A 24,711-nucleotide genomic window follows, 5' to 3' on the forward strand; every position below is an offset into this window, starting at 1 on the left:
TTTTTCAGTCCATAAATGCACAGTTCTCCCTTTCACTATACTTGCATATTGTGTGTATTTTTATGGATACATTTATAAAGTACTCAGATCCATGCACTTTTTTTTTGCATTTTAATTTATTGAAGCCGTATGCTAAAATCATTTAAAATCTGTTTTTTTTCACTAATCAATCTACACTCAATGTCCATAATGACAAAGTGAAACAGGATTTTAGAAATGTTGACAAAGTTATCAAAAAGAAAAATAACTGAAATATCCCATTGACATAATATTCAGATATTTAGCTCAGGTGTTTCACATTTCTCTTGATCACCTTCGAGTCGGTGCCACACCTTGATTGGAGTCCACCTGTGCTAAATTCAACTGATTGGACTTGATGAGGAAAGGCACACACACCCGTCTATATAAGGTCTCACGGCTGACAATGCACATCAGAGCCAAGAAACTAAGCCATGCGGTCGAAGGAATATCCTGCAGAGGCAGGATTGTGCTGAGGTACAGATCTGAGGAAGGCTACAGATAAAACGTTGCTGCTTGAAGGCTCCCAGAAGCACGGTGGCCTTCATAATTCTTAAATGGTAGAAGTCTGGAACAAGCTGGACTCTGAGCAAGAGCTCCAGAGATCCTCTGTGTAGGAACCTCCAGATGGACCACCGTCACTGCCACACTCAAACTGCGTGTTTTGGCAGAAGGTCCTGAAGGAGGCCTCTCCTCAGTGAACACAAAGCTCTTAAAGGACTCTCAGAAGAAATGCAACTCTCTGGTCTGATGTGAACCGTTTTGTCATGTCTGGAGTAAACCAGGCGCCGCTCATCACTGCAGCAATACCCTCCCAATGGGGAAGCATGTTTATTAAATAAATTTGCCCCCAAAAATAATCTAAAAACCTGTTTTGTCATTTAAGTTAAACCATTTAAGCATAAAGCTGTAACAAAACAAAATGTGAAGGTCTGACTGCACCTTTTAACCTCCTCCCACTGCATTCAGCTGCCCTCTTGTGGACAAAGAGCGTCACTCCTGAAGACACTTTGCTCTGACACAAATCTCATGAAAAAAGGAAACAAGTGAGGTCTCAGTTTGATGGCTCATCGCACTGTTTTATTCAATTACTGACATCTCAGGAGAAGAGGAGCGCCTTGGAGCTCTGCTGTTGGTAAACCACTGGTGTTTTTTTTGTTTTGTTTTTTTTCCTTTTTCTTTTTTTCATAGCGTTGATGCAACACTGAAAAAGCGCTATTTCCGAACAAACACATGGTCCCTCATCAGTGATATGTAAGAGGCAGAGAGAATCTCACCTGGACAGTTTTGCATGAAACATACAAATGAAACAGGTTCAACCTTTTCTTTTGTCTTTTTGTTTCACATATAATAATAAATATCCATACCTATAAACACTCCAAAAAAAATCAAACTATTAGGTCACAGGTACTGGAAAAAAGTTCCACTTTTAAATCACAATGATGAATGTACAAAACAATAGACATCTCATATAAATGTTAATGGTTTTTCGTTAAGAGATTTAAATCTCATTTCAGAAGAAATCACTGGATAAAAACTAAACTTGGAGATTCAGTATTTCCTGAGGTTTATGGGTTCCCCTTAAAAAGGCCAGGAGAGGGGAATGGCTTCATGTTACCAAGGAGATATTACAACAGGTCAAAGTGTACCTTTCAGGGTACCAGTCGGGTTAAGGACAAGGAGTTTTCCCTGACAATACGGCCGGGACATTAAAAGGTTCTGAGCGCTTAATGTAGCATAATAAATGTACCTCCGCCCCACCGATCTCCATTTAGGCCACAATAGTATTCTAAAACGGTTGATTAAAGTTGATCCTTAATATATCTTTGCTGGTCCACTTTGAGAAGTTGTGAAGCTCCCTTTTACTTAAGATTTACCTTTCTTTTTTCTTTTTCTTTTTTTTAAATGCCGAAAGCCACCACAACATCGAGCCGACCCGATCCAGCTGTCACGGCACGCTTCGCGACCGCATGACCAAGAAGTCAAAGAGGTCACGTCTGCACTTTGATGCAATGAAACAACGAAAAAGGAAAGCATCTGGCCAAATGTACACAGATTTAGGGTATAGGTGAGGAAAAGAAAATATAGCCTGAATAAAACACAAATGTATTCTGAAAAACTGTACATGTAAACATCACACTTTCACTGAGTCCAAAACCAGAGGGGGGGGGGGGGGGAATACAAAGCTTCACACAGGTTTACAGTACGACCTCCTGCACAGAGCTACAGTCTCTTATCAGTGCAGGAGAGGCAACAATTGAAATAATATAAATAACAATAGAAGTAATACAGACCACCACCAAATGATAAGTTAAAACAAGCAAAGGCTAAAAAGCACTTTGATTTTTTTTTTTTTTTTTTTAAACAGTGCTGTACCCACAGAAAAAAAGGTTTAAAACATCTTGTATCACTCTTTGTACAGCTATACAGTACATTTATCTGACCACTTAAGCAATCCACAAGCTACCAGGGCATTTTAACACCAATAGATTACATTGTCCAGTCAATACAAAGAGAAAATCCATTGGGCATTATTAGAAAAAAACTAAACAACAACATGACAACAAGTGGTTGTCGGTGATCACAGTAACTTCAGCACAAATGTTGCTCAGCGTAGACTTAAGACAGTTTACAAATCTGCAAGCTAATGTTCGGTTGTGACAATGGGACAGCGTGACATCACTGAGTTTGGCGTGAAGTGCGAGGATTTGCTGTGGCTGCAGTGATGAACGAGCAGGTTGGAGGAGACAAGGAAGACATGTGTGAGGAACTCAGGTCCCACGTACATCTATGATTACGTCTGTTTGAGCCCGGAGGGGTGTTTCATGAAGCGGTTGAACCAGGCGAATTCCAGCGTTCAGGCTTAAACTGAAGCTTAGCTTCAGCTCAGGCTTAAACTGTGTTTTACAACGAATCGATCAACCTGGATTAAAGTCAATGTATGTGCTTTTAAATGCACTGCAAACTGAATGAAAGCGGTTGTGTCACTTGTACAAACCGAGAAACAGAATCCAACTGATAACTTAAAACTGCAAATTTTCTTTTGGCCACTTGGATGCAGCGGAATCAAGCTGTGAACACAATATTGACATATCATGACTTTTTGAAGTTGACATGGTGAACTTGTTACCAAACAGTTGCTTATTTAAACATTAAGCAGATATGACAAAAGTAACATTATCATTAATTTGTCTGTTTAAGCTCTGTTTTTGGTCTCCACCATCTACTGAGGGAAATATCTGTCTCTTTAGCTGCTAATAGCTCCACTATGTTCACCGGCTAGTCGCTGACTGTGTCTGTCTGCGGTTTGGTGCTGCGCAGGTAGTGTACACTGGCTTTTTGAGTGGCCAAAAAACGTTTCACATGATTTGCAAACACCCAAACAATGTGCCAAAACTCACTTTTTAAAGTGCTCTGTAGGTTCATCACTACGAGCCACTCCTCTTCATGGAACAAACCAGAATCGGCTCCAAACCAGCTTCATGAAACAGATTCGTCCTGGTTCCAGCTGATAGGCTAATTTGCGACAATAAGCCTTCCAGAGTCTCTTTATCAAACACCCCCCTGCAATGAGTTCAAACTGAGCTCCAATAAGGTTTTCAAAAAAAGAGCTATTTGCTTTTTTTTTTTCCATCATTAAAGCAGAGTCAGCGCTGCTTCTGTCCTTTGTCATAATCAGTTCTTGCTATGTTTGAACTGAAGCTGATAATCCAAATGAGGTAAAGACACACTCAAATCACTGTTATGTTACCTTAATCCTGAGCTATAAAGTGCTTCCAAACTTGCAATAGTTAAAAATAATTTAAATGCAATGCATCCCAATCATGACATGGGAATAAAAATGAGAAATGGTCGTTTAGCATGTAAATCCAACTCTAGACCAGCCCGGCGGTGGTGAGAAATAGACTGATTCATGATAAATAACTGATAAATTTGATAAGATTTGTGATAAATACAGAAATATATCTCTCTAAACTTTGACTAATCAATAAGGTGCGAGCCACTTTTCGGCTGCTTGAAGAGTCATTGTCCTTGTTTGGAATGTTTCAGCCTACTGAATTAAATCTTCACAGATTGATGTGGTACAAACTGGGTCACTCCACTTATACACAAACAGAAAACCACAAACATACTGTCAATACCAACACTTACACCAACGGAAAAAAAAGGTATTAAAAACACACACACACACACACACACACACACACACACACACACACACACACACACACACACACACACACACACACACACACACACACTTACACAACATGTTTTTGTGCCGAGTGACTCACCATTAAAAGTGTCTGTTGTGAGACTGTGCTCTAGATCTGCTTTGAGTACTCTTGTGTGCCCTCAGACCAACACACACACACACACACACACACACACACACACACACACACACACACACACACACACACACACACACACACACACACACACACACTTGCAGAAAGCTGGGAGAGTAAACTGTGATGCGATTACATCTTTTTCAAAGATTGTCTCTTGCTTCTTTTCAGACAGTGTGTTTTCAGACATGACATCTATGATGGAGATGAGAGCGAGGGGGTTTTGACACAGCTGAGGTCAGAGGGGATGATACAGCCCACACACACACACACACACACACTCACACTACATCCAGTAAAGCCACATGGATGTCAGGGTTACACCGATGCATGTGAGCTCAATATGCTCCTTTTTAAACTTACAAAATACTCACAGGACGATTCCTTCACAAAAAGACCCCAAAAAATCACTTTAAAGTAAAAAAAAAAGAAAAGAAAAAGAAGACGTGCAACATTAAGTCTCATTTTTCTGCCAGGTCCCATTTCTGTTTACCACTACGGATGACTGATCCCATGAAAGTGCCTCAGTTATGAGGTTCGCGATAAAGATCGGTATTCACAACAAACAACATTGAAATTGGCTACAATGCTGCATGGGATATCGGTTCTTCTTCTTTTTTCTTTTTTTTTTTTTTACATCTTGACAGTTACAGCGAGAGGAGATTGTGGTGAAGTTCTCTGTCTTTTTGTCTTAAAACGCTTCAGCAAGTCTGAGAGTCATTTCAGTAAAGCACACCATTACTGATTATCTTCAATATTGCACCGTTTTTCCTCTTTTCCAGAAGCACTGGTTATAAACCAAGAGTCTAAACAATATATTAATCTCCTTTTTTTTTCCCTGACAGGTGTCTGCGACCTCAATTTGCATACCCAGGCTTCGTAAAAAGCCTCCTTTCGTTTTTTTTTTTTAAGTAATGAGAAGTTGCCCGTGATAGAAATATTCATAATATAATAACTGAAAATAAAGTCACGTTGGGGAATGAGTCTTTTCTCTCTTAGTAACCGTCGTGTCTAAGATTCTGGAAACCACTCCACCAGAACAGGACCGAGGTATAGCTTTGACGGATCTGTTGGTCGAACTTTTCAGGTCAAAACTGTCGAACACTGTCCTGTTTCTTTGCGTATATTTAAGTCAGAACAGCCTTCAGTAGCTGTTGAGGTCCGTGGATTTAGCAGCGATTTGTCTGCAGACTTTCGGAAAGCAATACTCCAAACTTACCATGTGACGGAAGTGAATTTGGAGCGAATCATCGTTGAGAAATGACTCGATTTCAGACGACCCAATCGGATCATGCCACTGTACAGCACGTCTTATATTTGTGTACAAATAGAAACACGGTAATGGTACTAAATCGCTGCCATTTAACTTGTAATTTGGCCAAACATCTGCATAAACGAGCCAATGTGGCATCATGGTCACAGCTAATTTAAGGTTCTGGTTCTCCCCTGTGCACCAATGAAGATAACTCTTTCACATAGACCGTCGCTTCCTGAGACGAATGGAGGTTGAAGGGTTAAAAATGAACTGAATGGGATGAATGGCTACAGATAACAGGGCACTAAGGTCAAAGTGAACCAAATGCATAAATAAACATTTGTCAGCCTGTGATATGTTCTGGCCCGTCCAAACACATAAACACGTGGGAATAAGTAAAGGTACCGTACCTACTGGACCCACTGTGCGCCGCGGTATCACTCGTATACATTTGAGTCTTTGTGTGAACGTCTGCCCAGAGATGTGTGACCGAGGGCGACAGAGATGGACAGGCTGTGAGAAGGTTTGGCTCGGACTCAGTTCTGCTGCAGGATCAGGTTCTCCAGCTCGTCCGCTGAGCGGAGCAGGAAGGCGGCGGACTCCCGGTATCCTGCGATGAGCTGCCTCACCGCCGTGACCTCCGGAGGGCTGAGCTGAGCCGAAGCTCCGCCGCCGCCGCCTCCCTGGCCGTGACTGTTGGAGCTGGAGGAGGTGGAGTTTGGGCCGACTGACTTCATACTCAGATCTGTGGGACCTGCAGACACAATTGTGATGGTTAAAGATTTTTTTTTTTTTTTAAAAACATGCAATATAGGAGATACACCACACGACATGACAGGAGGGCCAGGAACCTGAGAAATTTCATTATGTCGAGGTATCAAACTACGTTAAGACTAAATACCCCGAACGTAGCAGAAATGCAATAAAGAGGGGCTCAATATCTCAAAAGAAAGGGAGAAAAAATGTCGATATTCCAATGGCATCATCTTTTCATTATGCCTTTGTTTTTCCTGCATAACATTACCCTCTCACTAGCTTGTTAAATTGTTATCCTCGGTGGCTCTTGCCTAGCAGCCGTGTTCTCTCACAACTTAAACACTTGAACGCCAAGCATATTGTGACTTCCCGTGTGGTAACCACGAGCTCTCGGGTTCAGTATGAAGGCAGCAATCATATCAAAGTGGAATCTCAGAGGTGGAGACTAAAATTAGAACATATGTTTGCGTAGTTGTAAGTTGCGTGAACCAACCCTTTATCAAAAGGAGCAATGTGGTGAATATCCTTTCCTTCTAAATACACAGGATTAATAATTCTTCTTCAAGCCTCATTTGTTTGGTTGAAAAAAAAAAAAAGCTCCTCACCGTTGGTGTGCGCAGCACCAGAGTTCTGCTGGTTGCTGCCGACTGTCCCGTATCCCCGCAGGTTGTAGTTGAGGCCTCCGTTGGTGTAGAGCTGGTCTTGGGCAAAAGCTGCGCTGGAGATGGTGAACCCTGACGGGGCCACAGAGGCCGGGTCCCTCGAGTTGGTCTTGTCAGCAGAGGCGGGTTCATCCTGTGAGAAATGAAATGTTTTCAGTTTTTTTTTGGGGGGGGGGAGGATATTGTAGTTTGTGTTGTGTGCAGTTTGGCGTTAATGATGCATAGCCATTCTAGCACATTCCCAAAAATCCCTGCTGGGTAAATTCACAAACACCAACTGCCAAGACATTTACCGCTTGGTAGACATCGAGCCGCATCCTCTTGGCAGCGTTTCGGGTTTCGTTCTCACAGGCAGCAGCGAGGATGTTCTCAGCCATGGCAGAGGTGAGGTGAGGAGGTGTTGGTCGTATCTGCCAGAAGGGGTCAGCGAGATTTTTTTTTTTTATGAAATGTGAAACACTGGAGTTATTGGGATTCATGATTGCATGTCGGATTAATACCGATTAATTAATACGTTTTAGCTGGAGGCACTTTGTACCTCAAAACCACCCTTTTTCATACGGCGGCAAGACTTGAGGTAGGTGCGGATGCGCTTGCGGGAGCGCTCCTGAAACTCTGGGAACTGGCGGCTACAGGACTCGATGATGGCTTGGATCTTCTCCTTGGGCTGTTTGGAGATGGGCACCATGCGGTCCAGATTCTCATCCACGAACAGACGCACAAACATCTGACAGAGACAGAGAGCGTGGGGGAGGGGTGAGAGGGGATATAGAGCAGAAAAAAATGGAGTGGGGGGGGGGGGAGCCGGGTGGAGAGAGAGAGAGAGAGGGGTGTGAGAGTCGAAAACAAAAGAGAGGAAAGGGAAGGCAGGGGATGGGGGAGCATCAGAGGTAGAGTGGAAGAAGAGAGGATAAAGGGGAGGGGGAGGTGATGAAAACAGGAGCAGTGGAAATTGAATCATTGCTCATATTCAGGACAATATTTCCAGTGTTTGCTTATTCACTCATGGTTGCATTTCTGCAACTCTACTGTATTCGTTTCCCTTAGACTCAGAAATGCACAGATGGTGTTTTTCACAGAATAAATAGGCAGCATTGAGTATGTGCCTATATGAAGTCAGGATATGAGATTTATTTTTTTTTAATATTTCAAAGTACAATATAGGCATAATAACAATAGTTCAGCAAGGCTGGGTGATATTCAACAGGACCGAATTTTGCATTCTCACCATTTTGACAGGTTACTTACATTGAAGGCTTTGAGTCGCTCAGGGTCCATACCCTCGGCGTCATTGATCTTGTCACTGTCATCGTGGTCGTCGTGGTCGTCGTCGTCGTCGTCAATTATCTGTGCCCGACCAGAGGTCAAGTCCTCAGCGCTCATGCTCAGTTCAGTTTTCACAGAGTCATAGCTCCCTGAGCTGTAAGGAGGGGACTGAAAACACACAGAAATACACCCCAAAAAAATACCATTATTATAGATTATACAGAGTCACTTCTCAAGTTTGGCTCCTCACGAGAAAGAAAGATGGAGTCAAGTTTCCGTTCTTACCTTGTTGGTGTACTCTGTTTTGATGGGGTACTTCCTGTTGGGCTCCGCGGGGTAAGAGTTTGGTGGCGAGCTCCCCGCCGGCAGCAGTCTGTCGCTCAGATTGACCGGCTGCTGATCCTCAGAGGTGGACGAGGGCGAGGTGGTGCTGAAGTCCAGGGGAGCGCTCAGCCCGTTCTCTGTCACCTCCCCGTAAGGGGCCCCACCATCTGGGGGGTTCCCACCCACAGCCAGCGCCTCAGGGGAGGTCAGGGGCCGGCAGCCCGTTGGCACTGCCGCTCTCCGAGGAGACGTCATCTGGCAGAAGTGGGAGGCAACGGAAGATACGGAGATGAGCTGTGCGGATGCTTGTCATCATTTTTGCCTTCATGTGGGTTTGTTTACTACAATAGGCACTATTTCTGTCTTGGATAACAACAGAGTGGGTGTGCGACTACAGGGGGATGGGACTTCCTGCCTCATGTTGTGCTTTCTGAAACTGTTAGGGAAGTGAGTATTGGGGTCAACTGTCAAGATAAATAAAAGTTCGGGGAGAAGAGGGGATTCTTCTGAGTTCAAAATGAGGATGAGGAGGGACTGATGGGGGAAGGGAGCCTTCACTTCCTGGTGAGCGCAAATTAAAGCTTTTTTTAAACCCACATTATGGCCATGGACTGATTTTATTGTGATGATTTCGACATGCGTCACATGCACACCTATGTTGACGAGGACAGAGTCGTTCTATATTTCAGTGGTTTTTTGCTATAGTGGTGCCTAATCTGTGAAGGTTAATGTTGGCCTTTGTCCTACTTCTCTAAGCCCTGTACCCTGAGAGAGAGGTGTGCACAATGGATTGGGGATGCGGTGGTGTCCCACCCCCTGTAAGAGTGGATTTATATGGATTAGTCCACTAAGAACAAGGCAAGCTGTTTCCTGTGCATCCTCAATCTGTACCCTTCTCATATAGAGAATAAATATTTAGATTCCAGATGTAAATACAGCTAAAAAGAAGCAAAAACAGATTTAAAAAAAAAAAACCCACATCAAACCAGTAACGGAACAAGATGTCTACAGTTAGCGATGTTTTACCATCCTCTTCTTTAATGGGGGCCGCCGGCTTGCTGACTCTCTCTCCGTTAGGTGGACTCGGCTCAGGCACTGGTGGCGGCTCAGCTGCGACCCAGGTCGGCTCAACGCCGTTCATGTCCTCGCTGCTCACCGAACTGTCATCCTGAGGGTAGAAAGGCAGAGACTGTGAGGCAGGGAGGGAAACCTGGAGGTGAAACCCGAGTGTCGGGAGAAAGACCGTTAAGTTTCCCATTTGTCCCGTAGAGATAAAGAGAAGAACAGACTTTCACTGTGTCTTTTTGCATCTTAGGTTCACACTTTTAGTTTATTCTAAAGCAATGCCGGCGGTTTACTGCTGGTGTAATTGATCCTGCTGTCCATACAAAGCCACAAAAGAAATCCCTTTAATATGTTAATATTGTTGATCTTTGTTCTGTGGAGAAAAAAAAAAGCATTTCAAAGCACAAATCCTGCGTTTTTAGCATGAAATTCCCTCTTTATGCTTCTACTGAGCTATGTCATAGGGATGATCAGCTTCAGCTTTCAGCTGAGCTTTACATCTAGACCGTGAATCTAGTCCCTCATCACTGCATCGAAACAGAGGAGGAACAAACGCGACCAATAATGCTTTCAAAGTACAAACCGCTCATGACGTTTTGTTGATTTAAATCTCAGTAGAACGTGCCAAAGTCTGGCTCAGAAAAAAAAAATGCAGGAGGCTCCCTGTTATGTCTCTTGGAGCGCTGCTATTTTTAACTCTGTTACGTAGAGACCCTAAGGATGCTTGTTGTAGCGTAACACAAATATGAGTAAACCATGAGGGTAAAGGATTAGCAAAGGACGGCGGAATAATCTCACAAACTACTCAAAAGCTGTCCGGAGCTTTGGCTCCGAACTACAGTAAATATATATATATATATATATATATATATACCTGCTAACAGCCATGAGCACATTTTAGAGCAACAAGCAGCCAGTTTACATCATGTTGACACAAATGAGTGACCTCTCTTCTCTCAGCTGGCAGAAAGGGGAGCAAAACTACGACTGTGCGATGAGAACAGAGCTCAAATATCATCTCGCCGTCTCATCCCGGCCGCGAACGAGCACACAAATGGCACTCGACTCTTTGGAACATGCATGTGTCCCTCTGTAAAGGTTTTGAGGAGGACCAAAATGCTCTGTGACAACTCCATTAGGTACCAAGTGAGCAATGTAGCATTAAAGGGGGAGAGAGAGAGAGAGAGAGAGAGAGAGAGAGAGAGAGAGAGAGAGAGAGAGAGAGAGAGAGAGAGAGAGAGAGAGAGAGAGAGAGAGAGAGAGAGAGAGAGAGAGAGAGAGAGAGAGAGAGAGAGAGAGAGAGAGAGAGAGAGAGAGAGTCTTTAATTACGTCGTTTCAAGCATCATTAATGTCTGTGCTTTAGGAAAGTATATAATTCATGAAGTCTGGGGATTTACTTCTGAAAGGGTTCATTATCAAAAAGAGTTAGCAAAGAATTTACTTCTAGAATAAACTTATTAGATGTTGGTAGAAAAAAAAAAAATATGTACAAACACACCTTAAAATACATCATAATAAGTGGATGCAACTGAAAGTATGATAATATTGTATGGACAGAAAAAGCAATCTGGAGATGACATTTTGGTTGGTATCTGTGTTTTCTGATGGTTTAAGGACCAACGATCACTAGTTGCAGAGCCTATCTGAGTGGTGATTTTATAACTCTGCGTGTATCTGATCACTGAGTTATGTAACAGTGAGAATGTTTGGTTGACAAGGACAGAAAACCAATATGAGGCATGTCTTTGTCACCGTATGTAATGTGATTCTTTACCATATGTCAAAGAGAAGTTGCACTTTAACAATAGCCAAAGTTCTGCAAAACAACATGCAAACAGTTGGCAGCGCACTCGGTACGACAAACTCGCAGCTTCTCCACTGATCTGCTTTTGTCAACAGAACAAACCTGCTGCATTTTAAACCAACTGCTGCTTTGAACCGTTCTCTGAGGAGATATGGAACAAATCACTACAAGTCTCCTACAACACTTGAGATAACCCTCTGTGATGGTTAATTATGAAATTATTGGCCCTGATCATTCTCAGTCTGCACACAGATGTGACCAACACTCTGAGCATTTGTTAATTTGTACTCACCCGCAAATCACAGCCTGGGTCATTGTTCCGGATAATCCTAATTATGCGCGAGTGAGGTTCTACATTATCATCATCAGGCAGCGCTCTCTGCACTTTAGTGACAGTGGTTTCTGAGTGTTTCTGTCACAGCCACACAATGGGAGTGGTCTCACACATGACGTCATGCAGATGATTTACTAATCCTTATTTCCCACTGAGCTCCTCCCCCCAGCAGGAGGACGGCTCTGAATGTTTACTATTGACTTCAAAGTTTTAGAGGAAGGATGTCTTATTCTGCCCGCACTAAGTGCTTCTCCCCACAGCCTCCGATGAGACTAGAGCGAACATTAACCACGAGGATTTGTGCGAATCGATATACAAATACAAACGTGGTGAAAAAGGAGCCGTTAACAGCGATTGATTTTCTAATCAATCCATCAGGACACATGTATCGGTGCCCTTTTGCAGAACTTACCCTTTCGGTGGCTGTCATGCATTGCAGCTTCATTTGTTTCAGGTAGGTGGCAGTGAGAGGCATGTTGTAGTCAATGAGGTCCGGGACCAGCGAGGTGGGTCTGTCATTTTCTGACAATAGTAGAGTAAAAAAAAAACACGCAAATTACAAAACAATATATGCAAACTCTGAGTAGATATTGATCATTTGGTATCCAAAAAGATGCAGGACGACGAATGAAGTTAGAACTAGTCCTCAGTCAGTCTAAAATGTTCTGGACTTTGGATCCGTGGAAAGTAACTAAGAAGCCAACATTTACTCCAATACTTTGTTTAAGTAAAATGTTACTTTACTTGAGAATTTCCTTTTTATGCTACTTTATATTTCTACTCCTCAACAGTTGATACAAATATTGTACTTTTTACTCCACTACATCTTTGGTTACGTTTACAATTAAAACTAAAATCACCCCCGTACTTTAAATTGGCACAAATAAATTTATGCCGAATTAGCTGTTACCATGCAGGTCCTGTTTGAAATGTACCTATGGATATACAACTATTATTGGATTATTTTGATACCGAAGGAAACTCAAAAATGTGACTATTGTCAGGCAAGTTCTGGAGTTATAAGGAGCATCTTTTTTCTATGATTTCAAAACGGGTATAAGGATGTTAATATGTGATGAGCATAAGCGAAAATAAATCCTCTGAAAGCGTAAGTCACACTGATTCTGAAATATGCGTATTAATGTATAATAGTTACTATGACCCACAGTATTAAAGCTCTGCTCTATAATAACTATAACTAGAGTGCAAAGGCTTGAAATCCAAGCAGCAGCCTGCTCATCTGGCATCAAACAAAGTGACTGAGAGCTGTCTGCAGTCTCCACACCGGCCACTAGAGGGACTCTGTGATCACTTTCGTGGGTGTATACGATCCCAGAGATGTAGTCCTCTTGGGTCTTTGTTACAGCATGCCCGTGATGGATATATACACAATATGTTTTATTAATGAAGGTTCGATATCAAAACTATTCCACGTAAAAAAAAATACCTAAAATCACATCAGCTCATATTTTAGTGTGCGACAGGACAATAGAGAACCCTCCTTTATCTTGTGTGATTAACCAAATAAACATTTCTACGAATCTCATGATGCAATTATTTCACAAAATCCTACAACGCTAACGTCTGGCTGTTGTAGTAGAAGACTGATTGGTTTCCACCGTCCCAGCATGCATTGCGGCATTGTAATTAACCCCTTTTCCATGTCAGTATGTCAAAGGATCTGAGCTTTACGCTCTTAAAGGTTGATCTCAAAAATACCGTATCGGTTAATGATGTCTCCAGAATTAGCGATCCCTCCACAGGTCAGATGTGTGCCATTACCTTTGAACTCTGCGGTGCTCGGGTTGATGTGCATCCTCTTCTGACACTCTCCGCAGCTCATTAGGAACCGAGTCACCGCCTCTCTGGGCAGGAAGGCGTAGGTCTCTGCTATCTGTGCCGGGGGAGCGAACAGAGGAGACCGGGTTATAGCAACAGAAATGGCAGCAGTCATGGCTCAGGCTGTGAACTCAAACTGTGTGTGCAGCGGTTTTATTTTTTATTTTTTTGTGCATGTGTGAAAGTTTGGGGTCAGTGATAATGTGTCATCTGGATGTGGCATGAGGAGGAATCCTCCCTTTAGGCCATTTTTCGTGCCTTCGAGTGGCCTAATTCCAGCTGTGCGTATTTCTGCTTTGATAATCTAAAAAAAAAAAATCAAGCGTTAGTCATCTTTCTCTCCCCGCTCTCTCAGGTGCAGTCGACTCATATCTACACCTCTTTCTCATGCTCAGCCTTCCTCCTCTGTTTGCCTCCACTGCTATGCCACCCTCCCCTCTTCACCCCCTCTGGCGTTTCCCTGTAAAATGCGACCTTCACGTGACCATGGAGAGGCAGCAGGGGTGCCCACCCCCACCGGCCCACCATCACCACTGCCACTGCCACAGCTCCCTGTCCCCCCTCCCCAACCTCTACCCTCATGGCCCCACCCCTACCCTCCCGGCCCCTTGAGGCAGCTGAGAGGGAAAGGCCACCCAGAGGAGCGTGCACCTCCCAGAAGGCCACAGTGACAGTTCCATATTATGCCCTGCCCCAGTGATGCTGCCTCCTCAAAAGGGTACACTCTATGAGACGTGACAGGACCTCTCTACAGGGCAAGAGGAAGAGGCTCTATGATTATTATTTTTTTCCAATCCTGAGGGGTGGGGGGGTACCGGAGTCCTGCTAAAACCCCCCACAATGCTGCACCGAGCGCTGCATACAAAGCCCCTAGTTCTGTCAGGACGCCACCAGAAACCACACCTCCGTTTGCAACATAAACTCATATTTCAGACTGCCTTTGTTCTCGAGACATCAATCACGTGGCACCATTATACTCTTGAGCACCATAAGTACTTTGTTTTTCTGGTATAGGTAGTTACTTGTTCCTTTGGTAACTCTTGATGTTATACATTATGTTGCCAGAGCTGAGGCACACAGCCTATTGTCTTTCTCAGACAAGAAAGAAAAAAACCCGGGTTTTTTTAAGGTCTAAATTTAACGTGCCTTTAGCCAGGCACCAGAAGGTTTGACGCTGAACGCTGACTTTAGGCCCACTTCTTTCAAATATAATAATAAAATAATCCTACGGGGATTTTTTTTAAACTAACTCCAGCTGCGGGACACTTTTCACACAAAGGAACGCTTCCAAAAATGTTTATTAAGTCAGGCAAACAGCATCAGTAACAAAAAAACAGACTCTAGAATTTAGGTATGACTTGGTCCAGAATGAAATACAACTATTGGATGGAATGTTCGTGAAATTTTGTACAAACATTCATGGTCTCCAGAGGGTGAATCCTACTGACATATCTATAAAACATATCTATCGAAACGTTGATTGTCGTGTTTTCATGCTGACATTAGCATTCAGCAGGATTAGCTGCACCCTGCAGGTACCTGGTTGGATTTACCCACCGCTTTGTAGGTCTTCTTTTGGCCTGCATGTTTGGGTGCTCTTCCCGGGTCGGCGCCCATCTCCACATGCATGGCGTAGATGATGTCGAAGAAGTCTTCCACCACAGCTACGCGCTTCAGAGAGGAGTTGTCTTGTGCCGAATTCCCGTCCGAGCACTAAAACAGAGACAGACAATGGAGTTGAGTTTAATGTCCCGCCTCGGGCTTGCAGAGATGACATGTGTGTGTCATTTATATCATGTATTATAGCTGCAAATGGAGCTCCCTGCACACACGTGATGTGTGCAGGATCTTTTGAGTCACATGAGTCATGAGTCAGGTGGTTACAGATCTGCACAAGGTGTCCTAACCAGCACAGGAACAACCTGTCTTGTTTTGTCCACTAGTCATTCTGTCTTTGAAAGTCTCTCTCAGGGTGGAGAAGTCTCGGCCCGGCTGGGTCGGCAGCCATCACCTCATCTCTGCAATGTTTAAAAATAACACCACCGACACTGTACAAGACTAACAGTCCCTCCTACCACAACCTCTGGCAGGCATCCCGCCTCCCATACTGCTGACCCTGTCACCATAGAAACTGCCACTGATTTCTCTCGGGCAGGTGTGCTGGGCAAAGGGTCATGTGACACGCCATAGAAGTGGGATCGCCAGGACAACAGCCTCCATCCGCAGCACCACATGGGGCTTTTCTTCTCCTTTCTGCCTCCATCTTTTAGTAACTCTCTCGTCCCCTCAATCCTTACAAACACTTTGCATTTTTCCACCAGATCTTATCTTAATATTATGCACCTGCTGGTGTTTTAAAAGGATCCCAGCAAGCATAAGATGGAGGGAAAAATAAAAATGGTTTGGGGCATTTCTTCAGCTTGTTTTTTTTAAGTGCACCTCTTACACGCAGATATAAGACAAGCGCTGACATTTTCTGGAGATTGGGTTCTAGGTGGGGAGTGATCTTTGCTTGTTTGAGTGAGAGAAGGGTCCGGAGTTCAAAAAGTTGTCCCCTCGGCATTGAGGAATCACACTTTTGCCCCCCCCCCCCCCCCCCCCCCCTCTCCTTGACATTTCTGCACACTTCCTGGGATTGACATTTCATTTTTCCCGTTTTCTCCCTCCTGTTTCTCTCCTCCATGTCTTCATCCCCCTATACCTCTCCGTCCCGTCTTTCTTTCTTTCCTTCTCTCTTTCTTCCCCCCCCCCCCCCCCCCCCCCTCCTCCTCCACCTCCTCCTCCTCCTCTTTCTTGCTCCTGCTCTCCCAAGTGCGAGGTAATGATCGTTGCCATGGCAACTAAAACCAGCTCACAGAGCGGGTTTGTTTTAATCCGGCCCTCTCTCCCTCGTTCTTTCTAGCCACTCTCCCCTGTCAGCATGGGCTAAATGTAATGATAATAAATGAAATGATAGCAACCCTCCACCTCATCATCGCAGCTGTAATCTATCGCACTTGGAGGTATCATCATCATTCCCTCGGTGACATCACCACCACCACCGCCGCCACCACCACCACCGCCGCCGCCGCCGCCGCCGCCGCCGCCGCTGCTGCTGCTGCTTGGGACAATGGTGTCAGGTCCATTCACGCTGGATTTAGATAATCTCATACAACTGTGGGGTGTGCAGTGTACCCACATCGCTACTGCATCCTCCACTGAATTCTACCCCAACAAAATATCCAACGTACGCACGCCGGATGCTCTGCTGGGAATGTACTCAACACACACATACATTATATTGCCACTCACTGGTGTTACACCTTAGTTAGCTTAGTTAATTCTGCTGATGTCTGCTTTGTGTCAGGCTGTAACTATTATTTTCATTATCAATTTCTTTCTTGAGAATCGTTTGGTCTATAAAGTGCCCTTCACAATTTCCCAAAGCCCAAGGTGACATCTTTAAATGTCTTTGCAGTGCGGCAGACAGTCAGCAAACACAATTATTCAGTTTAAAGTGATGCAAAACAGAGAAAAGCCACATTTGAGACGCTGTAACTCAGGAATGTTTCACATTTTTGCTTGAAAAATAGATTATCAAAATAGTGAGTGAACTTGCAGGCAAAGCTGCAGTTCTTTGACTGCGAATCCACCTGAAGGTCTGCTCGGACTCCTCGGCTTCGATAAGCTCTTAAGTTTCCAAACACAAGTCAACAGGGAGTTAAACATTCACCTCAAAACACGACATGCTTTGAGTGTGTGTGTGTGTGTGTGTGTGTGTGTGTGTGTGTGTGTGTGTGTGTGTGTGTGTGTGTGTGTGTGTGTGTGTGTGTGTGTGCATTCGTAAGCGTGGTGTGTGTTTAAGTGCAGCACATGTCTACCGGGCAGAGCTTGTAGCTGAAGCATCTCAGAGGAGAACAGCTGTTGAACAGCGCTGTAGATATTTGGTCTCCTCAGCAGCGAGCCATTTTTATGGAGCAAAGGAGACATGTCAGCATCCCTAATCGCCAACAACACCGCAAAACTCCTCGACCTCCTTCTTCTCCTTCTCTCCGTCTTTCTAATCCCGTAGGACTTTGCTCTCCCCAGCCACTGTACAACCAGCCCCCATCCCCTGCTCGCTCTCTCCCCGTCCCGCACCAAACCGCTCTGTTGCTAGGAGACTGGAGGGGTTGAGTCGGCTGCCCCCACCCCCGCTGGCAGTCACACACACACACACACACGCACACACACACACACACACACACACACACACACACACACCGTAGCAGAGAGGGGAAAGAGGAGCAGTCCTGCACACAGGCAGGTCAGGAGGAGGAGGTGATGGAGGAGGAGGAGGGGAGGTTCACGGGAAGCAGCTGGGTCACAAAGACAGGCCGGCAGAGATAGAAGAGATGCACCTCACAAGGAATTTAATTCACGGGTGAACGAGTGCAAAAAAATCTCAAAGGCAGAAATTTAGCTTTAACTTTGAAAGTCAAGCAAAAAAATGAGGAGGGTGTTTTATTTTGTAGGGTGGCTGCACAATAAGTAGCTTAAGTTGCAGCAGCAGGAGTGATGTGTGTTCAGGTACTTTCTATGTGTGTGTGTGTGTGTGTGTGTGTGTGTGTACTCGGCAGTAGGGAGTAAAGATGGCTGTGTCAACACCACTCATGACTCAGATTATCTCACTGCCGATGTGACAACAGGTCATCTTTTACAGCCCTATCTCCCCCTCTGTGACTGGCTAATGGTCATGTAAATGGTACAATCCTTGTTTCTTCTGTGTGTGTGTGTGTGTGTGTGTGTGTGTGTGTGTGTGTGTGTGTGTGTGTGTACTCAAAGTGCAAGATAAAGATTCAGATGACAAGAAAACTAAGATAAAAGAAACTATTACCTCCAAAGTGCCCCAAATATTTAATAAAACCCGTCCCCTTCTATTTCTTTTCTTTTCACCCTCGTCATCCTTCTATCTTTTCTAAATCCATGAAGCCCTGTCATTAAATCCACATTAGGTGGTCTACCCCTCATGTCCGACGCCCATGTCTGTGTGTGAGTGTGCACGTGTGTGTGTGTGTGTGTGTGTGTGTGCATGTGTGTGTGTTCCTCTCCCGGCTGCATCCATGATGAACATTATTTGACTGACTGACATCCACAATATCCCAGCGAGCCGGAGACACAGACAGTCCCACCAGCGCCGGCAGACTAGCACTGTTGACGTTCCAGCCGCTGACTCAAAATGGTATGCAAATGACTCGCACATACATCATCATAGCAGAGTCCATTTTAAGGCTATTATCATACTGTCCCACTTCGTTAAATGTTGGCCCGGCAAAGGTATTAAAAATGACAGTAGCGGTGTGGTAGGGAGATTATTGCCGTCTTAAAGAGTCTGTGTGTGTGTGTGTGTGTGTGTGTGTGTGTGTGTGTGTGTGTGTGTGTGTGTGTGTGTGTGTGTGGAGCAGAACTCAGACTATCTCCCACACAGGGGGGGAGGCCCCCGGGCCAGTTAAAAATGGTGTTAATTTCTCCTCCTATGGGAAAGCAAAGAACGGTCTCTCCATGGCAACAGAGAGGGTGCTGAAGGGAGGAAACACAGAGCATGCGATCAGCGACCCCCTCTTTGTACGAGCACACACTCGAACTACCACATACGTGCAGTACAGTTTCCATCACCCGTTTACAGTAAGTCACCGTAACATAGCGTCTGAACACAACGTGGCGATAAAGTCTCGAAATCTCAGCTTGACTCACATTGCACAGGTACAATTCTGCTCGATCCATCCAGAGCAACTAGGTGGTTCTTGTTTTGGGGTGGGGAGCATTTGCCATTTCAATCCACCAGTGTGAGCCCATGTGTTGCCCCTAATAAGCGCTGCCAGAGACGGACGAGACACACACACACACACACACACACACACACAAAAAAAAACGAGGGACAAAAGCACCGGAGATTCTAAAATAGCATAAATGCAAATGCTGTTGAATAATAGGGCCAGTATTCTTTTGACTCTGTGGCCCTTCCACAAAAGAGGGCCTCTCAGGGGAAACGTGGACTAATTAATCAGATAATAATGATGATGTTCCTCTTCCCGTCTGACGGCGAAGCACAAACATTTAGGGGGGATTTTCCAAGACACGGATTGGGAACAGTGGTTTCTGATTTCTACACGAGGAGAGGACGTCCCAAGACAAACCGTTATTTTGTAAATTGATAGCGTTATTAAGAAAACCTCTTTCTGTGGCAATCCTGTTTCATCTCATCCTGTCCTGTCACTTTGAGGCTGATTATTTTCTCAATTAATCGATGAATCATTTTGTTGATAAAATGTCGGATTATACTGAACAATGCCGGTTATAACCTCCCGGATTGAGGTGGCATCCTTTATCATATATGATCAAACCTCAAAGATATTCACTTCACTATCATATAACAAAGAAAGCAGCAAATCATCACGTTTGAGAAGCTGAAACTGGATTTTTTTTTTTTGCAATTTTGCTTGAACGAAATGTCTGAATGCTTATTATTATTATTATTATTATTGTTGAGTTGATCGACAGAAAACAATCTGCAACCATTTTGATGAACAATCTATTATTTTGAGCTATTCTTTTCATGAATTCCTCTGCTTCTGGCTTCTTAACGGGTCAATACATCTGTTATCTTTTGTCTTCTATGATAGTTGTATTGAATATCTTTGGACTGAAAGCATCACCTTGAGCTTTGACAAACTGTTATGGACATTTGTTCACTGTATTCCAACATGTTATAGACTAAAATGAGAAAATAATTGACAGCTGGATAATAAATTGCTAGTTGCAGCCCTAGATGCCAATTAATTTTCTGAGCGACTGTTAATCGCTTTAGCTTTAGGACACTGTTTAGTTTTCGGTCTGATAGATTGTAATAAATGTTTTGGACCAACAAGTTAAAATATGAAGCGTTTCACGGGCTGATGTTGAATGTATCCATATTTGGCAGCTCCTCCACAAGGAACGCTTAAACTTTAACTTTTGAACATCAAGTGTTTCTAAACTCTTACATGCATGTGTACGTGTGTGTGTGCATGTGTGTGTGTCTGTGTGTGTGTGTGTGTGTGAGAGCATGTCCACCAAACCTAGTTGTGTCGACGAACAAAGATATTTACAGATTTCAGTTGGCATGGCAACAAAAAAGCAACAGCTCGCAGTACTTCAAAATTGTCAGTACAATGCTCATGTCGGCCGAAAAAGGAAACGCACGGGGCGTTTAAACGTCTCTTTTGAAAAGTGGCTGCACTCTGACTCCCCTCGTCTCGAGAAAGTATGTGTGCTCAGATAGTGTGGTGCATCTCTGTGTCTGCTTCTGGTCCCGTTCCCCTCCTCCTCTGTGGCGTCCTCTAATCAAGACATAATGGGAGCTAAACGAGGGAGCATCTCCACACTGAGGGCTGCTGGATTCTCTGAGCACCGAGTTGCGCAGACTGCACGAGCTGGGAGGACAGAGATGAACAGAGAAAATACAGAAAGAACACGATTCTGTGTCGGGCTTCAAAAGGAAGGCATCGACACTGAGTGTGTGCTATACTGTGGCCTGCCTTTCTGTCCCGTCACACACTGAAGCAGCCTTGTATGCATCAGAAGAAGAGACCTTCTCTGTCTGCACATCAGCCACCGTCATCCCTACCCCCACCCAGCCTCCTGTCATTTAGCCCCATGCCTGCCCCCATACAGAAACTTGGCACACCCTGGGAGCAGCTGCAGCAGGGCTACCAATGCTGGAGCTCCAGAGACACGCCCCCGGCCCTGCAGCCGTACGAGGAGCCAGTGACCATTGTGTGTGTGTGTGTGTGTGTGTGTGTTTGTGTGTGTGTGTTTGTGCGTCTGCTCGTGTGTCACTTTTCCACTGGCCCAGGACGGCCTATTTATAAAGCCCACGAAGAGTGAATGAAAAACTCTGCTTTCAAATACAGTCAAATGCATTTTAATAGGTGGATTTGTTGCCTCTGACTCATCATTAGAAGCCGCTTGTGTTGGCTGATGTTTGTTGTTTGAATTTCTCGAGTGGAGCTGAGTCAGGGAGATGATTTACCCTTCCTTGTGATAATAACTAGAAAGTGTGTGCACTCCCCTCCAATAAACAGTCAGTTACACTTTTGTTTTCTGCACGACTTTCTCAGCCTCCCCAACGGTTGAAGCAGACCTCGGAGAACTATTTCATATCGGATGGGCCTCGCTCGCAGAGAAAACAGGCTCACCTGGAGGATGCTAGAATATATATATTGGACAAGAGGACATATAAGACTATATAGACAAGAGATGACAAGAGCCACAGACAGAAGCTAATCAACAACACAATTCAGGCCCCATCTGCACCTGCGGAGACAGATCACACCTGCCCTCTTGCCCAGAGGGAAACATAATATTGAGTGGAGATTAGAGGAGTTTTGTAAAGGCAGTTGGCCTTAATCTAAATTGTACATTCGCACAGGTATAACACCTGTGGAGGGATCAGTGCTATTCAAACCAAAATCAAAGCATTCAGTGTAATCGGGGCCAACACTTGTGACCAGAAAATGTGTTTCTGCTCTGTGAGGTCCAGAGAGACTTTGTCCCAGCAGGGCGGGTGAGGGGGGGGGGGGGGGGGGAGAGATTATTCCCTGAAGACGCTTATTTAAAATGGTGGTTCTCTCTTTTCTGGCACAGCAGGCCCAAACACCATACAGAGATATGGCGTGTGTGTGTGTGTGTGTGTGTGTGTGTGTGTGTGTGTGTGTGTGTGTGTGTGTGTGTGTGTGTGTGTGTGTGTGTGTGTGTGTGTGTGTGTGTGTGTCCGCATGCACAAAGAGAGCTAATGGGGCACTGCTGACAGTTCACCATGTTCATGTTTATCTAAAAGAGGAATGTGTGATTTAACCCCTTAACACACCTGCAGCGTCAGTAATGCATACATATCTCACCCCGTCATCCAGAGACACGTAGAAGAAGTCTGAGCACCAACTGTGGGCGTACGTCGCTATCAGTCCCAATCAGACCCTTTTGTTTCCGCCACAGCCCCTCACGTGGTCACCAATTACGCACAGCTACCACACTCCATCGAATTAATTTTAAAATGTTTCTTTTGCAAACACGGTCTTAAACGGGCTTATGGTGGCTTAATGTATTAATGTACAATACAAAAATGCGGCAGAGGCAGACTATCCTGGACTACACAGGTGTTGCCAGAGCAACGAGTGCCGATCCGCATCCTGCCCAGGACAATGAGAAGTGGGGTGCAAACACTGAGGCTGTCTGCCACGCAGTCACATTTTGATGGAAAAGACAGATATTTGAGTATTGAGTGGCACCCCATCTTTGTTCTCTCTAACTAATCTTGGCGACGCACGCGACACAGTCCGGTTTGCTCGGTTTAGATGGGACAGTGAGGGCGCGTGTCATTTGATGAATCGCGTACAATCAAATCTGCTGAGCGCACATCAGCAGAAAGGTGAACCGGACATTATCTTAGTCGACGTTAGTGCCCTGTAGTCCATCACACACCGGAGTACCCTGACATAGGCTACCCGACCCACGAACATGCCGTTGCATCCACGCGCCCGCGCGCGCACGCACAGAATCACCACATCGGACTGCACGAGAACCTGAACAGCACGGTTCAAACTAAATGTTGTCAATAGTCAATTATCTCGCGCGTTGCACCCGGGAGCGTGCCGCTGACAGGACTTCAACCTCTCCGGTGAGATGGCAATGCATGATAGCCGATACTACCTTTTACAATTGCAATTGCCAGAAGGCACCGGCGTTGCTATGGCAGCAAGGGATGAGAGCAGGGCTGTTCTGGTTGGGATGTGGACAAAGTGAAGCTTTATCAAGAAAGACGAGGGCGAGCCGGGACGACAAAAGATCATAAGTTGTCATTTTATTTCATGTGACAGGTGCATGTGTGCAGCCTGAAATAATGATAACTTATAGGCGGCAATGGGACATCTGTGCGCGTGTACACGCACGTTCCCTCTCTGTCAAACACATATACACACACACACGCGTACACACACACACGCGTACACACACACACACACACACACACACACACACACACACACACACACACACACACACACACTTTACCGTTGTCTTGACCGGGACATATAGAACGGGTTTCCCCGGAGCTCCCTTCTTGTTGTGCTCTCCCAACACGTTGGTCCCGACCTGAAATCCTTTAGACTTCACCCAAAATTTGAATTTGGCGTTGATGTGGCTGTTGTCGATATAAACGCCATCCGACTCCTCGTTCTGCAACAGTGTCTGCATGATTTTGTTATATTTTCGCCGGGTGACGGTCTTTGTTTTACCGGAGTCTCCATAAGTCCGGAGACACCAGTCCTGAAATTCACTGAACATCTCCGCCTCCAACACGACCGGACTCCGGCTCCTTTTGGGCGCATCCACGCACGCCTTTTTCGTTGCCATCTCTCTCTCTCTCTCCCTCTCTCTCGCTCTCTTGCTCTCTCTCTCTCTCTCTCTCTCTCTCTCTCTCTCTCTCTCTCTCTCTCTCTCTCTCTCTCGCTCTCTCTGTCTGAACCCGTTCAAACAGCCCAGGCTAATAAAGACTTGACCGGGTTGATCCTCCTCCTCTGGTCCCCGCTGTCCCGTGTAAAGGAGGCTTGGTTCCGGGTTTGGGACGCTGCCTCTCTGTTGTTTCCCAGCTAAAGTGACCCGGACGGCAGCACACCTGTTTGCAGCGGAGCAGTGCTGTCCCGAACCGCAGCGGTGAAAAATGTCACTTCCTCACATCATCCGCTGAGGAGCAGAGAGGGGGGCTGTCCTACAGTACGCTGAGCGGGTATCTCCCACCTGTGCGTAAAACGCTCTCCGCTAAATGGTAGGCTGTGAAAAAAAAAAAAAAACACAGTCCTCGCTAAACAACAAAGAACACAGACGAAAGCGTGGAAACAAACGTCGCTCTCAGTTCCTATCGACCTACTTTTTCAACAGCCAACACTATTCTCGGATGCGGGTTGCTCAACCCTTAAAAAAAGCGCAGATATGCACACAATGTGCTCCTATGGCCACATATCCGATCAACATGCGCCACCTG

At 45.0% G+C, this 24,711-nt stretch overlaps 1 protein-coding gene across 1 annotated transcript; it reads right to left on the reverse strand.

Moving 5' to 3' along the window:
- Positions 1-1,088: 1,088 nt before the first annotated feature.
- nol4la (nucleolar protein 4-like a) lies at positions 1,089-24,711 on the reverse strand. Its single transcript, XM_068733323.1, is given in 12 exon segments — positions 1,089-6,379; positions 6,987-7,176; positions 7,337-7,453; positions 7,582-7,770; positions 8,292-8,477; positions 8,595-8,849; positions 8,851-8,888; positions 9,660-9,801; positions 12,250-12,359; positions 13,620-13,731; positions 15,234-15,389; positions 23,742-24,711. Coding segments are annotated over 12 exon segments (2,055 nt in total). The 5' UTR covers positions 24,084-24,711; the 3' UTR covers positions 1,089-6,161.

Source organism: Cebidichthys violaceus, unplaced genomic scaffold (genome assembly GCF_023349555.1).
Source record: "Cebidichthys violaceus isolate CVI_PGR_0920_01 unplaced genomic scaffold, fCebVio1.0.p SCAF_6, whole genome shotgun sequence".
NCBI classification, from domain to species: Eukaryota; Metazoa; Chordata; class Actinopteri; order Perciformes; family Stichaeidae; genus Cebidichthys; species Cebidichthys violaceus.